At 39.8% G+C, this 17,085-nt stretch overlaps 2 protein-coding genes across 3 annotated transcripts in view; one reads left to right on the top strand and one right to left on the bottom strand.

The window, feature by feature from the left end:
• The window catches only part of LOC124605207 (39S ribosomal protein L28, mitochondrial), a 38,745-nt gene extending 33,274 nt beyond the window's left edge, over nt 1-5,471 (bottom strand). The window contains exons 1-2 of the mRNA XM_047136745.1: nt 5,317-5,471; nt 5,054-5,229 (exon numbers count right to left, since the gene is read on the bottom strand). Of these exons, the coding sequence (XP_046992701.1) occupies nt 5,054-5,229; nt 5,317-5,337 (197 nt within the window). The 5' untranslated portion in view covers nt 5,338-5,471. The remainder of the gene's footprint in view (nt 1-5,053; nt 5,230-5,316) is intronic.
• A 380-nt stretch (nt 5,472-5,851) lies between these two features.
• LOC124605205 (protein lava lamp-like) overlaps nt 5,852-17,085 on the top strand; it is a 157,355-nt gene continuing 146,121 nt past the window's right edge. For both annotated transcript variants that reach the window (XM_047136744.1, XM_047136743.1), the window contains exons 1-2: nt 5,852-6,034; nt 6,125-6,307. In XM_047136744.1, coding sequence (XP_046992700.1) covers nt 6,131-6,307 — 177 coding nt within the window. In that variant the 5' untranslated portion in view covers nt 5,852-6,034; nt 6,125-6,130. The remainder of the gene's footprint in view (nt 6,035-6,124; nt 6,308-17,085) is intronic.

Raw genomic sequence — 17,085 nt, 5'->3', positions numbered from 1 at the left:
TCGTGTCATGAGTGTTCAGAATATGTTAAATATCGAGCAAAGTAGGGTGGGCCAGAGGATCACTGAAACTGGTGAGTCCCAGATTGGTAAGAAGTAGTTAGGGATGGGTGATTCTCGGGTTGATGTATGAGTATGGAAGTGGGGGGGGGGGGGGGGTTGTTTGTTTATTTTGGGGGAGGGGGTTAGGTATGCTGATTGTGTTTTCAGGGTTTTGTACAGTCATAGCAAGAGGGAACTTAAGGGGCTTTTTGAGGAATATATTGAGGTGGTTAGTACTGTTATGGCAGATGTATTTTCACTGTGTAGGGGTTTGCGGAAGAGGGGTTATGAACATTTAGTCATTAACTGTAGAATTCAGTTTAAAGATAATGACACTGGGGCTTGCACTAATATCAAAGAGGGGTTTTGGGAGGCAATTTAATCTGTTATACGGAGGAGAAGAAGCACTCTTCCAACCTGCAATCCCATTTAGAGGAGCACTGCTGGTGGAAGAATACCCCTGAGAATTTTTTTTTTTTTTTTTTTTTTTTGGGGCTTTCGAGGATGTACAGGCTGAGGGTAGTGAGTTGAAGGGCTGGGTTCAGTTGGGTGGGGGAATGGGGATGAGGTTGTGGCTATTGGTTGTGGGGTTGATGGGGTAGGTTATGGGTTGGGTGTTTAAAGGGTTTGATGTGATTGATTTTGGTTTTTATTTATTCCTTTTATTTTTGTTGGTTTTGTGTTTGGGAGTGGTATTGGGCAGAATAGGGTTGGTTTATGGGTGGGAGATTGTGGGGAATGGTGTGTGTGTGTGTGTGTGTGTGTGTGTGTGTGTCTTGGAATTTTGTACTTATGGGGGGGGGGGGGGGGGGGGGAGGCTACCTAGGTAAGGAGGCTTTTGTTAAGTAATTTTTGTTTTGTTCCACAAAATTTTGGGAGAACTGCCAGATGTTTGTAACTTCCTGCCACAATATTTCACAGAGTCTTCTGCCATCTTCAGGTAATACTGGCAAAAACTCCCTGAGCTCTGGTATTTAAGGCCCAGCCGGCACATGCGTGGTGGATTCACTTGGCGTTGCATGTGCACTCACTGGAAACCACCATCACGATTAATAGGAGACACACTGTCAGACAGCCATATTTCCACAGATTCATTAATAATAGAACATGACCAGTGGAAATACAGTGTTTGGCGATGGCAGACTTACAAGGCTGAAGAAGGTGAGTATGCTGCTGATGTTCTACAATGCGATCCTGCACATTACGTGTTGTTTGCCCTATATAACACACAGAATCCTGTAAACACCTGCCTTGCGCAGCTCTAGGTCGTGTTTGACAGATCCCAACAGCAATGAAATTTTTGCAGGAGGGCAAAAGATTGCTTTCACTTTATATTTTCTTAGTATTCTGCCTACTTGCACTGAAATATTACCAATATATGGTAAATAGGCAGTCGTTTTAAAGGCCTCTTCCTCTTCTTTGCTCCGTTGTTTATAGATCTGAGCACTCTCTCCACTTGCTGATGCAAATACAAACTATCGGTGGCAGAGATGACGTGGTCTCAGTGAATCAATGTCTTCAAAATACCCAGCGTTTACGCCGGATGGTGGCAACTAGCAGCTTGCAAGTAAAGGTCTGTGTGAATGGGCTTTCTATATGCTGAATGACCAAGTGTGCCATCGCTTACGTTGCACCAAGACGTCTAAAAACTTGGTCATTCAGAATACAGAAAGCCCACGCACACAGACCTTTACTTGCAAGCTGCTAGTTGCCACCATCTGGCACAAATGATGGGTGTTTTGAAGACAATGATTCACTGAGCCCATATCATCTCTGACAACGATAGTTTGCAAATGGAACTGGAGCACCTGCAAACTGTATTTACGAAGAATGGGGATTCGTCCCAGCAAGTGGAGAGAGTGCTGCAAACCTGTAAACGACGGAGCAAAGAAGAGGAAGAGACCTTTAAAACGACTGCCTATTTACCATATATTGGTAATATTTCAGTGCAAATAGGCAGAATACTAAGAAAATATAAAGTGAAAGCAATCTTTCGCCCTCCTGCAAAAATTTCGTGGCTGTTGGGATCTGCCAAAGACAATCTAGAGCTGGGCAAGGCTGGTGTTTACAGGGTTCCACGTGAATGCAGCAAATCTTATATAGGGCAAACGACACGTACTGTGCAGGATCGCATTGTAGAACATCAGTGGCATACTCACCTCCTTCAGCCTTTTAAGTCTGCCATCGCCCAACACTGTATTTCCACTATTCATGTCATGAATACAATGAGACAAAAATTGTGGCCCATAAGTCTTACTTTCAGAGTTCGATTATTAATGAATCCTAGGAAATACGGCTGTGTGACAGTGAGTCTGTTATTAATCATGATGGCAGTTTCAAATTGAATTCGGCATGGAATCCAATCATCGAAAAACTTGGTGTCGTCCGTAGCCAGCATGGTTCTGTGATGGAACTGCGGGAGGACAATTGAATGGATATCGATGCAGCGAGTTTTCACCACAGAGGGCGCGCGGCACAGCAGAATAAAAAGCGCTGAAGTAGTGCACGCGCAATGCCAGGTGAATCTACCACACGTGCCGGCGGGGCCTGAAATACCAGAGCTCAGAGAGTTTTCGCTAGTATCATCTGAAAATGGCCAGAAGACTCTGTGCTGAAATATTGTGACATGAAGTTACAAACATCCGGCAGTTCTCCTGAAATTTTGTGGAACAATATGTATGCTGGGGAAGTTTTCAAACTAACAGTTTTTGTTTTGGTTTTATTTTAGTGATTTTGATGTTTTATCTGTTTGTATTTATGGCACTCCAGTTGTATTTTATTTAACCTAGTGAATATGTTGTTTTTTTTTTTTTGGGGGGGGGGGGGGGGTTGGTATCATTGGTTTGTTTGTGAAGTTTGTGGTTCTGGCATTTTCAATTTTGGTTTGGCAATAGGTATGGAGGGCTTTGTTTGAGCTAAAAAGGTCAAGGGATTTTTTCCGTTTCCACATTTTGGAATTATATGTGTCATGTTTTTGATATCAGGGGCTTCTTTTGAGCTATATAGGTCAAGGAAATGTTCGATTCCACTTTTCAGGGTTGCATGTATTGGAATTTGGTATTGAAGGCTTCTTTTGAGCTATATAGAAGGAACGAAATATCTGAGTTTGCTTTTTAGAGTTGCACGTGTCTGCTTTTTAGAGTTGTACCAACAGCTTCGTTTGAGCTATATGGGTTGAGTGAAATGAACCACTCCTACGGTTTTTGTGGTTGTGATGTAACATAATAAGTTCAGAATTGTTTTGATTTTAGGGATAATATTTGCTTTGTGATGGTGTAGTTTTTTTCCCCCTTCTGTATTTAGCTTGTCCCCGCCCTAAACCCCCTACTTCCCGTGGCTGTCCCATTAGTCTTATTTTATTGTTGGGGTGATATGCCCTTGTGTTTTTATTTTTGTTAGCATTTGTTGGCGTGTGTATATAGTACCGTTATGGTAGATATCTTGTACGTGCTGGACGTAGGTGTTTCCTCCATACCGATGCCATCATGGGTCAAATCAGGCAGGTGGAATCTGATGCTTTCCCTCTTAACACCAATTAAATATGGAACAAATAACAATACACATATATATTACACACTCATCATTACTAATAACATATATCCAAACTGCCCTTGTGATTCAGCCTATCAATTAGCAAAAACTGTACACCCAATTTCTAGATTATCATCCACATGTTTACATACATAAATGATTACCTACTTGCAGTTTTCGAAGATGCAACTTTTGTACTTTTTCCAGATGATAATACAAAATAGTACCAATTTCCCTTATTAAAATATAGACACTGAAATATTTGAAAATACATAACATATTTATATATTCTGTGTCTATGTATATTCTGAGTTATTTATATTCAGCGTACTACAACGGCACACATTATATCATTGTCAGATGATCTACAGATGACTAAATCAAATCACCTCCTCAACAGATAGTGCAAGGCAAATGGATCATCATTGAATTTTGAAAAGACACAGTACATATAGTTCAATATTTCTCACAGAGCTCCAAAAGACAATGGAACAATTAACAAAGTGTTAAGTTTTTGGAAATAAAGACGGATCAACCTCAGTTGGAAAATCCACTGTCTTATCAGTAAAGGCCTAGGTTCAGCTATGTTTACAGTACACACGATTACTGCTATAGGAAATTTAAAAACTGAGGAACTAGTTTATACTGCATATTTTCATTCGCTAATGAGTTGTGAAAGCATTTTCTGGGCAAATTAAATTTATTGGGGTAATATTTTCAGAATACAGAATTGTGCTATAAGAATATCTGGTGTTCCTTCAAGATCATCCTGCAGGGACCTATCAAAAAAAAAATGGTTATTTTAACTACTACTTCACAATACATGTATTCGTTAATGTCCTTTGCTATTTCCAATACAGTGTTCACAACATTAGTGAAAAGCATGAACAGAACACCAGAACCAAAAACAACCTCTACAAAGGCCTCAAGAAGTTAGTTAACATTAGTACACGAACTTGCCATATACATGGGTACATATGTAGTCAACAACCTACCCCCTGTAATATCATTTTGTTAATGTGGTAGAGTTCAAAACTGAATTAATGAATTTTTCTACTGGCCAATTCCTTCTACTTCACGGAAAAATATCTTCAAAGAAATTTTTAAATTAAACGTTTTAGATGATGTATAATTAGATTTAGCAATAGAACACAGTACTGTACTTTCATTTCACTTTATTGTACCTAAATTAAATTACATCCTCGATTTCTTTCCACATCCTACAGACCGCTATCCGCAGGATCTATGGGCCAATTCCTTCTACTTCACGGAAAAATATCTTCAAAGAAATTTTTAAATTAAACGTTTTAGATGATGTATAATTAGATTTAGCAATAGAATACAGTACTGTACTTTCATTTCACTTTATTGTACCTAAATTAAATTACATCCTCGATTTCTTTCCACATCCTACAGATCGCTATCCGCAGGATCTATGGGGTATGGCTAATATAATGAAATGCCTGGCACAAAGGAGACTTACACCACACCAGTTACTGGGTCACGCCTCCACTTCCCTGGTTCTGGCACGTAGTGGACAGGCTCCGGCTTTCTAACCTTCCATTCATCCCAAAATTTTCTATATGCTTCTGGAAGTCGTGCACCCACTCGTCCTGGATCAAATGGCCCCGGCCTCTTAAAATATAAGAGTTTAAGACCCTGAAATATTAAGTATGGGGGTTACCTTCTACGAAGTATTTAGATTTTTTTAAAGCAGGAATAATTGCACAAAGAAAAGTGCATTACGTTTGCTAGCCTAGATTCCATTTCAACTTATAACCGCTTTCCTCGCTTTGTGCATCCACACATCCGTACAGTCCGAACGCACCTTCCTCTCATCCCTACTACTGATCAAGTGTTTACACCTGATTTCAATTGTTTCACCGACTGTGGTACACGACACACGTTGAGTAACATCAAAGTTAAGCTGTGATTCGAGCTGTCTGCAGTCGAGGAGGAAAGAAAAGAGTTAAGATTTGAAATACGTGGGCCAGTAAAATAATGTTTGGAGGATATTTAATCGTTGGGAACACAGATGAACCGCTTATATTGGCCGCCCCTGCGTGGAAAATTCTTTAATAAGGACACCGTGGTAACATTGCAGCACCAACTTCTGTTAACAGAGAGTAACATATCTTCGTATCGAGTTAACGAAATAAGTGACAAGTGCGTGAAGAAACATATGTTTTTATTGTGATGTATTTACTTCGTTTACACGAGTATAAGCATGCGATGTTATGGTCGTTAAATTACCTACCTTTGGCGTGGATATATTGTAGGCTTCTGTGTTTATAAGTAATTTCTTGATTTTAAATTTTAGTATAATGTTAATCGTGTTTCAGTATTTGATATCACATTCGATAATACGAAGCGAAACGAACGACTCTTAGAAGGGTATGTGTCACTTCTCGGAGCGAAGTGTTCTAATTAAACTTCCTAAAAGCCCAGAAAAAAAATCAGTGAGGTAAAGCGATATTGTTTGACGTGTCATGTTCCTGTAACAATCCGAGAAACGATTTATTATTGTTTGGCTTATGTTTTGTGTGTCATCTAGGTGACAATGTGGTGGAGCGAGAGTTCTGATCCACCAGGCGACCAGACGCAGGCGCCTGCACAAAATGTGGAAGTAAAAGAACTTCAAGACCAGTTCGAACAGCAGCAAACGCTAATCGCCCAACTGAAGGAGATGTTGAGGAAAAATGAGCAACAGCTTGTCACAAAAGAGAAGGAAGTTGAGGTTTGTAGAATAGAAAACATCTATGATCAGCGGATCATCTGAGCCCAACTAATGTGCATTTGACTTACTTTATTTACATTAATTAATGTCATGTATGATGATATTCAGAACAATTCTACACTTAAACAAAGAGCACACTGTATTGGATAAATAACATGTCATCTAGCAGTTTCACACTCAAGTGAGGAATCAGAATTTCTGGTTTCTCTCTGCCGCCTTATGAACAAAATGTGGAGTTGTGGAATATCAAACTAACTGTATGTTAGAAGTGAAGCCTAGCAAACACATCACAGCATGTCATACTCAAAGGAGAGAAGTCTTCAGACAAAAAAGTGAGTTTGGGCGTAGCCCAAGGTAGTGATATATGTTCATTACTTTTCCCGATATATGTAAATGACATAGTAGGTAACATTGGAAGTTCCATGAGACTTTTTCTGGATGATGCTATTGCATCCAGAGAAATCACAACACTTGGAAAATTTTAACAAAATGCGGGAAGGCCTGTGGAGGGTTGACACTTGGTGTAGGGAGTAGCAACTGATTGTCAGCAGAAACAAATGTCACATAATGCATATAAGTGGGCAGAATGGCATATTATTGTTACACAATTCAGAACAATCACTGGAAGTAATTACTTCGATAAAATGCTAGGAGTATGTGTATACAGAGTGATTTAAGGCGAAATGACAATATAAAACTAATTGCAGGGAAGACGGATGTCAAACTGATTTCCGTTGCAAGAATCTTAGGGAAACATAGTCTGTCATCTAAAGAGGTAGCTTACAAAACCATTGTGTGATCAGTAATTGAATTTTGCTCATCACTGTTGAATTGGTATCAGTTAAGGGCTGATAGAGGAAGTAGAGAAGATCCAAAGAAGAGCAGCACGTTTCACTATATGTCCTCTTCATAAGCATGGAAGTGCAACAGAGATGATCAATCAACTCCAGTGGCAGACAAAGGAAGGGAGGCATTAGACAAGGAAAAGCATACATTCGTAGAATAGTCGATAAATATTTGCGTTCGTCCTACGAGTATCTCGCAAAAGCACCAAGAAGATAAAGTTAGAGGGATTCAAAAACGTGGAGGTTTACTGGCAATTATCCTTCCGCAAACAGTTTGCGACTGGAACAGGAAAGAGGGTGTGAGTGGGGAGAAAGAAATACTGGTACACAAAGTACGCTCTGTCATATATTACAAGGTGTAGATGTAGATACTTTGTCTTTCATCCAGTTAACATTAGCAACAATTACAGTTTATTTTACTAAGTAGCACTGATCACGAAGTCCATCCAGGAATTGGAATTGTCACAGTGGCTCTAGAATAAGTAGTAGAGTGTGAAAGCAGTAGCACTTGTTAAAGGTTCTTGAAAAATGAAGGAAAAAGGAGTGTAGTGAACAACACGAGCCAACAGTATATTGTATGAAGTGTGGCATTGTATATTGTGCAGATGCTTTCTTCGATGTCTGTATTTGTATATTTTAGTTGCAGGTGTTATGTTTGTTATTGTTTGTGGTGGCTTGGATTGTGCCGTTGTCTAAACCTCTGTATAGTTCTAGAGGAGGTAACGAGTGTGTTGAAGATTATGATACTGTTGCACTTTGGTCAGTGTGATTACTATGACACATATTTAATGAAAGAGATATTGTGGTTGTGTAACTCGAGGCCTAGTTAAAAGACCTAGTTAAGAGGTGAGGCGAGCTGTCAAATCCGATAAATATTTCGTGGAAATATATTTATATAGCTATTGTACATTCCATAGGTATACTTGTGTGCCTGATTAACAAAAAAAAAAAGAAAAAAAAAGCCTAGTTCCCTCTGTGCTCTGGTATTTTCAAGTTTTTAATATCATTCAAATCATTAATAACAAGTACATCACTGCCCAAAGCACCCTTTATTTCAGAAGAGATTCTATTTGTTGGTTTTTGTATTGTGAATGGTCTGGTGTTTTAATGATGTCATCTGTTCGTCATTTCTTGAGAGTCAAATCTTTGTCATGTTAATGACATTATCAGTCTTTCATCATGGTATTGTGTCGTTTATTTCTTCCTGTGGTAAGTATCACATCAAAGTGGCTGATATCAATATTAAATGCTGGACCAATGTGACATTGACATGAGGAAGATTCCAATACTCACTAAGAGTAAGGATCAGTTTTCAGAGAAATTATGCAACTGGTCTTGATTTTCAGACTTGGAACTCGGTGAACGATCCACCTTGGTCCCACAAGCAATGAAATTTTCAACAAATTTGAAGAGATATTCTGCCATAGGCATTGTTTTCTTTTATCCATTAACGTTATTTCTGTATTCTGTGAAAAAATCTTGTGTCAGGATGGTCCAGAGTAAATTCAAGTACGGCTTATTTTCAAGGTATAAATTTACATTTGAATTCTGTCATCCATGTGCCTGTTACTGAAGTTTTCTTGAAAAACTACTTATCAGCATCAGTTAAAATGTACATTGAAAGGTGTTTGAAGGGACAGCTGGTTGATATTCTTAGGAAACATTTCAAAGATGTGCGTTATCGTAGACTGTTGTAAATATTTCCTGTCTCTGTCAATTCCAGATGTCATGTGTTTTGTCTGCTTGTTACAAATACCAAAAATTAACAACATGTACTTGTCATACATGTTCTTATTAAGCAGAAGTCAGCTGAATCATTTAGGCACATTATATAGCAGACCAATCCATGCTGCACAGGAGTGGTCTGCAGAAAAATCTGTAAGAAATACGTTATTAATATAATAGAGGGAAATTAGCGGAGCGCCAGGCCTCAATCTCCGTTAATTTGAAGTTGCCGCCACTCATACGTCACTTGTCTGTCAACAACTTCTTTGCCTCTACACTTCCGCCTCGACTGACATCTCTGCCCAAACTCTTTGTCTTTAAATATTTCTGCTTGTATCTGTATGTGTGGATGGATATGTGTGTGTGTGCGAGTGTACACCTGTCCTTTTTTCCCCCTAAGGTAAGTCTTTCCGCTCCCAGGATTGGAATGACTCCTTACTCTCTCCCTTAAAACCCACTTCCTTTCGTCTTTCCCTCTCCTTCCCTCTTTCCTGATGAGGCAACAGTTTGTTGCGAAAGCTTGAATTTTGTGTGTATGTTTGTGTTTGTTTGTGTGTCTATCGACCTGCCAGCGCTTTCGTTCGGTAAGTCACCTCATCTTTGTTTTTATATATAAATACGTTATTATATCTAAAAAGAAAGATGATGAAACTTACCAGACAAAAGCGCTGGCAGGTCGATAGACACACAAACAAACACAAACATACACACAAAATTCTAGCTTTCGCAACCAATGGTTGCCTTGTCAGGAAAGAGGGAAGGAGAAGGAAAGACAAAAGGATATGGGTTTTAAGGGAGAGGGTAAGGAGTCATTCCAATCCCGGGAGCGGAAAGACTTACCTTAGGGGGAAAAAAGGACAGGTATACACTCGCACACACACACATATCCATCCACACATACACAGACACAAGCAGACATTTGTAAAGGCAAAGAGTTTGGGCAGAGATGTCAGTCGGGGCAGATGTACAGAGGCAAAGATGAAGTTGAAAGACAGGTGAGGTATGAGCGGCGGCAAATTGAAATTAGAAATTAGCGGAGATTGAGGCCTGGCGGATAGCGAGAAGAAAGGATATGCTGAAGGGCAAGTTCCCATCTCCGGAGTTCTGACAGGTTGGTGTTAGTGGGAAGTATCCAGATAACCCGGACGGTGTAACACTGTGCCAAGATGTGCTGGCCGTGCACCAAGGCATGTTTAGCCACAGGGTGATCCTCATTACCAACAAACACTGTCTGCCTGTGTCCATTCATGCGAATGGACAGTTTGTTGCTGGTCATTCCCACATAGAACGCTTCACAGTGTAGGCAGGTCAGTTGGTAAATCACGTGGGTGCTTTCACACGTGGCTCTGCCTTTGATCGTGTACACCTTCCGGGTTACAGGACTGGAATAGGTGGTGGTGGGAGGGTGCATGGGACAGGTTTTACACCGGGGGCGGTTACAGGGGTAGGAGCCAGAGGGTAGCGAGGGTGGTTTGGGGATTTCATAGGGATGAACTAAGAGGTTGCGAAGGTTAGGTGGACGGCGGAAAGACACTCTTGGTGGAGTGGGGAGGATTTCATGAAGGATGGATCTCATTTCAGGGCAGGATTTGAGGAAGTCGTATCCCTGCTGGAGAGCCACATTCAGAATCTGATCCAGTCCCGGAAAGTATCCTGTCACAAGTGGGGCACTTTTGGGGTTCTTCTGTGGAAGGTTCCGGGTTTGAGGAGATGAGGATGTGGCTCTGGTTATTTGCTTCTGTACCAGGTCGGGAGGGTAGTTACGGGATGCAAAAGCTGTTTTCAGGTTGGCACAGTGTTACACCGTCCGGGTTATCTGGATACTTCCCACTAACACCAACCTGTCAGAACTCCGGAGATGGGAACTTGCCCTTCAGCATATCCTTTCTTCTCGCTATCCGCCAGGCCTCAATCTCCGCTAATTTCTAATTTCAATTTGCCGCCGCTCATACCTCACCTGTCTTTCAACTTCATCTTTGCCTCTGTACATCTGCCCCGACTGACATCTCTGCCCAAACTCTTTGCCTTTACAAATGTCTGCTTGTGTCTGTGTATGTGTGGATGGATATGTGTGTGTGTGCGAGTGTATACCTGTCCTTTTTTCCCCCTAAGGTAAGTCTTTCCGCTCCCGGGATTGGAATGACTCCTTACCCTCTCCCTTAAAACCCATATCCTTTTGTCTTTCCTTCTCCTTCCCTCTTTCCTGACAAGGCAACCATTGGTTGCGAAAGCTAGAATTTTGTGTGTATGTTTGTGTTTGTTTGTGTGTCTATCGACCTGCCAGCGCTTTTGTCTGGTAAGTTTCATCATCTTTCTTTTTAGATATATTTTTCCCACGTGGAATGTTTCTCTCTATTATATAAATACGTTATTAGATATTTGGTATAACCCATGACAAGACAAACAGCCTACTTCACAGTTTAAGGCTTATGGAAGCTAGGAGTCTACAGCACCTGTGTTAATGTCAAAAGTCATATATTATCTAAACTTGCAGAATAGTGAGGTTCATTCCATGGAATTTCAACACCACTTTTTAGGACTGTTTTGGAACACCATCATTGCATGAATTATTGTGAGATGAAAAGCCTGCTCAAATATAGAGGCTTCACCAAGTGGAGATCTTCAGACAAAGCTGGGTAAAAGCCTGATGAGTAGGGACACAGGCTACCTATCACCTTAACAATACTTGAGACTCTGCCTTACATTCGTTGAAGGAGCAACTGCACTTGCATATAAACACAAGAGACAGAGTTCATCAACATCAATATGGGCAAACAATGCTTAAGTAGCTCTTCATGCTTGTGGCAACATGAAAGGCTAAAGGAGAGGGTAGAGCTCATGTGTTACGAAAAAGCATCTCCCTCCACATCTTGGTATGCCAGAAAGTAACTAACAATGTCAGCAGTGATGCACTCTGAAGAAATATTGTGTTATGTAGCCATAGTATGTCGCTTAACACTCAAGAAGACATCTCAGATGTAAGTTTTGGGAAAATCATTAGAAGCTACTACAGAAACTTTGACTATATGGAACATGTAACTTCCACTCTTAATTCCTGTGTTCACTCTAATACTGCTAGCATATCCTGTCTGTTACTCGTTCCTTTGTATGTGATTACACAGTTATTTCTCAACATTGCCACTGCTTACCCTTTCTTTTAGTCTTAAAACAATGTGCTACACTGTCTCAAAATCTGTTATTAACTCCAACTCCTTTACTGATAGTATCTTCTATACCTCTTCCACCTGAACTCCTTTTGCCTTGTTTTGCAGAGACTGAGTCATCTGTGGAACGGTATGTCTTATGGTAGTCTTTAGCCCCTCCTTGCCTTGTACATCCTTCCCTACCCACTTCCCATTTTCATCTGCCTTGCCAAATGCTATTGATAACCAACAGTCAGTCTCACTGTGGCCACAGGCGTATGCATTTGGGTGACTGTGGTTGTGTATGAATGTATGTGCTTCTACTAGAGCAAGAGCTCAGAAGCTAGTATAAAGTGTTTTCTGTTGCGTGTTTCTGTGCATCACACGTCAGGCAGGTATGGGTGAGGATGCCTTTCCTTTATTTTATGTATTCTTTCATCCAAAACCTTCCTTTGTTGTTGTAGGAGAATACAGAATGACTAGGAAAGAATTTCTGTTTGATGTGATGTGTGGCAACTTGCTCTAATGTGGAAAAATGTAAGTCAACGCATATGAGTCATTAAAACAATCCTGCAGTGTTTGAATACAGAATTAGTGATGTGCTCCTTGATGTCACATCACCTAAATATCAAGGCTAAGTGGTATAAAATGGAACAAGCATGTAAGATCAGTTGCAGGGAAGGTGAACTGTTGACTTTGATTTATTGGGAGAGTTCTAGAAGAATGAAGCTAATCTATAAAGGCATCAGAAACATTCGAAGATGTAGTGCTAGATTTCTTACTGGTAGATTCAGTCAACCCACAAGTAATGTGGAAATGCTTTGTGAGCTCAAATTGGAATCTCTGAAGGGAAGCTGATGTTCTTTACACAAAACACTGTCGAGGACATATAGAGAACTGATACTTATGACAGACTGTAGAACAATTCTACTGCCATCAAGATACATCTCTTGGAAGGACTGCAAAGACAAGGTAAGAGAAATCAGTTCTCATGCTATATCAAATACAGGGTGTTTCCATAAGAGCGTGCAAAAATTTAACAGGACATAGAGGAACCTGGGGTCTGGGAAGCCAGCTTAAGGAGATAGTAGGAATAAAATCACATTACTTTGTACTTTTTTATTTACATTAGTTACAGTTAAATGCAAATACCATCACCAACACAATGAACGTAACATTTGTACTGTATCTTACAAAATGTACTGAAACTGAAGGCCATCAGCCTCAGTGCAAGCATGACATCGGCGAACAAGATTCTGATGCACCCTGACAAATATCCCTGGTGTGTTAGTCATACCACAGGCAGCTACAGTTCTGCCAACAAATTCCATCGCCATATCCACTGGTGTCTCATACACGTCCCCAAACGAAATAATCAAGTGAATTCAGGTCAGGTAACCTCGCAGGAATAGGACCTCCTCTTCCAATCCAGCGACCAGGAAATACAGCATTGAAATGGTTGCAGCCATCCACACTGAAGTGAGGTGCACAGTCATGTTGTATCCACATCCTCCCATGAACATCATAGAGTACGTTGTCCAACAACTCAGGTAGAATTCTTTCCATGAACATTAAGTGCAGTAGGCCATTCAGATGGCCCAATGAGATTATCGCCCATATCCAGATATTCACAGCTAAACGTACTTGATGGTGTTGCTGTACTACAGTGTGAGGGTTTGCCTCATCCCACACATGGCTATTCCTGCTGTACAAAATACCATTGTGATCAAATGAGGCCTCATCAATAAGCAGCACATTTTGGAGGAAATCTGGTGTGATCAAATGAGGCCTCATCAGTAAGCAGCACATTTTGGAGGAAATCTGGTTGATCAGTCCATTGTTGGAGTAACTAATGAGTCATTGCGACCCTTGGTGCAAAGTCAGTCACAAGCATTGCATGGACTCGTTGTGGGTGATATGGATGTAATTGTTGTTTGCGGTAGGCTGTTCCATGAGAACATGGACACAACCCTTAAAAATTAAAAATATTCTTATTACAAATCTGATTGTCAGTTCTGTTAGCTGAAACTTTTTTTTTTTTTTTTTTTATTTTATTTGAAGCTTCGAAGTGCTGAAACTGAACAAATGGCTTTATACCTTGTCTAAAATTTCAGCTTCTATAAGCTCTAAAAATTAGTGTAAAGTAATTTATTAACAGAAAATATCTGAAGAACTTAAGCCAGCCCATTTCAATAGGTTATATTGATTTTATTTAATTAGTGAAGTCCCAAGGCTGACTTATTTTTTGTTGTTATATCCTTCATTCTGTTACCGAAAAAAGCCTGAAATTTGTTTTTCGGGGTCAATGCAATTTCATAGAATCCTGAAAGTAGGCGTGCAAATACAGATTTACAAGCTAGATAAAAGTCTCACAGCAGAGGAAAATATATTCATTATAAACAATATTTTGTAAAGGTAATAGAATGACACACATGCAGTAACAAAATGGTATAAATGGAGTAATGGAATGATAATAATTTTATTACTGAATTTGACTGACGTTCCTTAAGATGTTGTAGATCAAATACATTTATATGTTGGCTATACCGCAATTTTGTATGTTAGCTATACTGTTAGTAAAAATTGGAGGGAAAGTGGGGAAGTCCCACAAACCAAGAATGTACTTTTCAGAGAGAAGAATCTCATATTCAGTGAGTCTGAAGAGTAATTGCTGAAAGATGGGTTAATAAGCTTCTTTAGTAAAGATTACAATGAAATGACTAAATGGCTGCATACCACATGTAGAATGGAGTTAATTATTTTGATAAACAGTATTTCTTCTTCCATAACCTATTCTTTCTCTGGGAAGCAATGGCAATGCCAAATTATAAGAAAGCCGCAATAGAAGTTACTGACTTCCTATGAACTGCAACAGAATGTTGATTATCTTTGAAGGTTACTATGTACTATACCTAAATAACAGACATATTTTTATGTATTTTGTTGTTAGAAGATCACTATATTGAATAGAACATTTTATTTAAAATAGATATTGGGTTATTTGTAGCAATTACACTGTTTCCACAATAATTCTCAAACAAGGTCTTTCATTTTTACAGTTGTTAATCGTGCCTCTCACATCAGCTGAGAAAATGAGAAAGTACCGGAAATGGCTCAACGGGAAAGGGTTAATGATGAGATTAAGAGAAAGGACAGGGAAAGGACAAGGCTGAAATGGCAAAGTTTTAACTGCTGCTCAACTTCAGAAGCGAAGAGAAACTTAATCAAGGGAAATTCAAAAATAAAGTTAGAGGCACCAGTGAAGGCAGTGGTGGGGATGCTTGCATCATCTACACCAATCGTCCATATAAATCTCCAGCTACATTAAGGAAAGCAATTAAATGTTTGGAAACTATGTTTATCTAGAACTCCAAGAAGTTGTCTTGGAATTAGCTGCTACTCATGGAGATTTGGTAAATGAAAAACAGGTGAAAAATCAGATTCAATGCTTAAATCTAGGCACAAAAGAAGCTGTTGCTACATTTTATGTTCGAGATGATATTTCATGACAAACTCTTGGAATAAAAGATTATTTGATAATGAGGGATAAAGAAGGTGGAAAAACCAAAGTCGAGAAGAGGTACATGATCCAGACCTTGAAAGAGGCACATGCTATATATCAAGAGGATTTCCCCAAGATGCCAATAAAATTGTCCAAGTTCTGTGCATTGAGACTAAAGTTAGTGTGCACCTTACAGGATATACCGCACAACGTGTGTCTCTGCCACTACCACGAGAAAGTAAAGCTCCTTTTGAAAGTTATAAACGAGGTTGTTCCACGAGTGAAAACCACATTTTCTGACGTAATTAGCGTAATAGTTTGCAGTCAAGAGAAAGAAGTTCGTGATGTCAAAATGTGAAAAGTGCGCAAATGTATCTTTGAAAGATAACTATTCTTAGGATGAGAACTTAATGAAGAAGCTGATCAAATGGACCTAATGGCAAGCAGTGAACCAGCGAATCTTTCAAAGAGATTCATGGTACTGTTGATCAGAGTCTTGAGGCTCTTTCGAGCATGCTGCCCCAGTTCTTACAAAATACATTCATTAAAAGACAACAATCAAATTTTTTTGAAAACAAAAAGTATTCTGCAAACAAGGAACATCATCTTGGTGCAAGTAGATTTTGCAGAAAATTATACTGTTCAACTGCAGAATGAAGTCCAGAATGCCTCTTGGTTAAAACCACAAATCACTTTGTTTACAGCATATGTTTGGGACTCACAGAATGATGCGTGTTCTTGTGCTGTTGTTAGTGATGAACTTGATCATAATAAATATTCAGTGCATGCTTTCGTAGGTAAGATTGTAGAGCACATTATATCCACAAACCTGGAGGTAGAATCATCACATTCATGAGTGATGGTGCAGCCAGTTGATTTAAGCAGTGTTTCCTGTTTGCCAACTTGGCATTTTTCAGAGAATGCAATGGAATAAATATTTCATGGGACTTCTTTGGTACATAACACAGCAAAGGTGCCTTGGATGGGACTGTGGAACTGTTAAGTGTGCATTCTGGAATATCTGCAAATCTGGGAAACACTTACTATCTGGTGCTGAGGACTTGGCAAAAACTGCATGTGAAAGATGTCATGGCATAAACATCTTTTATAAATCTGCCTTGAAAATTGCAGGGAATAAGGAGGAATTAGATCAAATATGGATGGGGAATAGTTCCAATAGAGCAGACCGAAACCATCCATGCTGTTACACTTATCACTCCATATATAAGTGGTGTTCAAAAAGAAACGAGCTGGAGGCATAATTACAGAAACCAGTACCTGTATGTTAGAAGTATTGACACTGGCTGTTGAGACACTTGTCCCCCTGTGACGCAAGTCGGTGAATGGTTGATTCATTAAACTCTCGGGGCTGTGATGTTAACCAGTTACGCACGTACAGCTAGACGTCGTCCGAGATTAATCATTTGCCCCTTAGAGCCTTTTTAAGGGGACCAGAAAGGGTGTAATCACTGGAGGAGAGGTCCGGACTGTATGGAGGACAGCCGAGAACTTCCCATTTTAATTTCTGCACAAGAGCCGCGACTGTGTTGGCCTTATGTGGCT

Source organism: Schistocerca americana, chromosome 3, assembly GCF_021461395.2.
Source record: "Schistocerca americana isolate TAMUIC-IGC-003095 chromosome 3, iqSchAmer2.1, whole genome shotgun sequence".
Classification (NCBI taxonomy): Eukaryota; Metazoa; Arthropoda; class Insecta; order Orthoptera; family Acrididae; genus Schistocerca; species Schistocerca americana.
The sequence above is the reverse complement of the archived record's forward strand: the minus strand, read 5'-3'. Positions and strand labels throughout refer to the sequence as shown.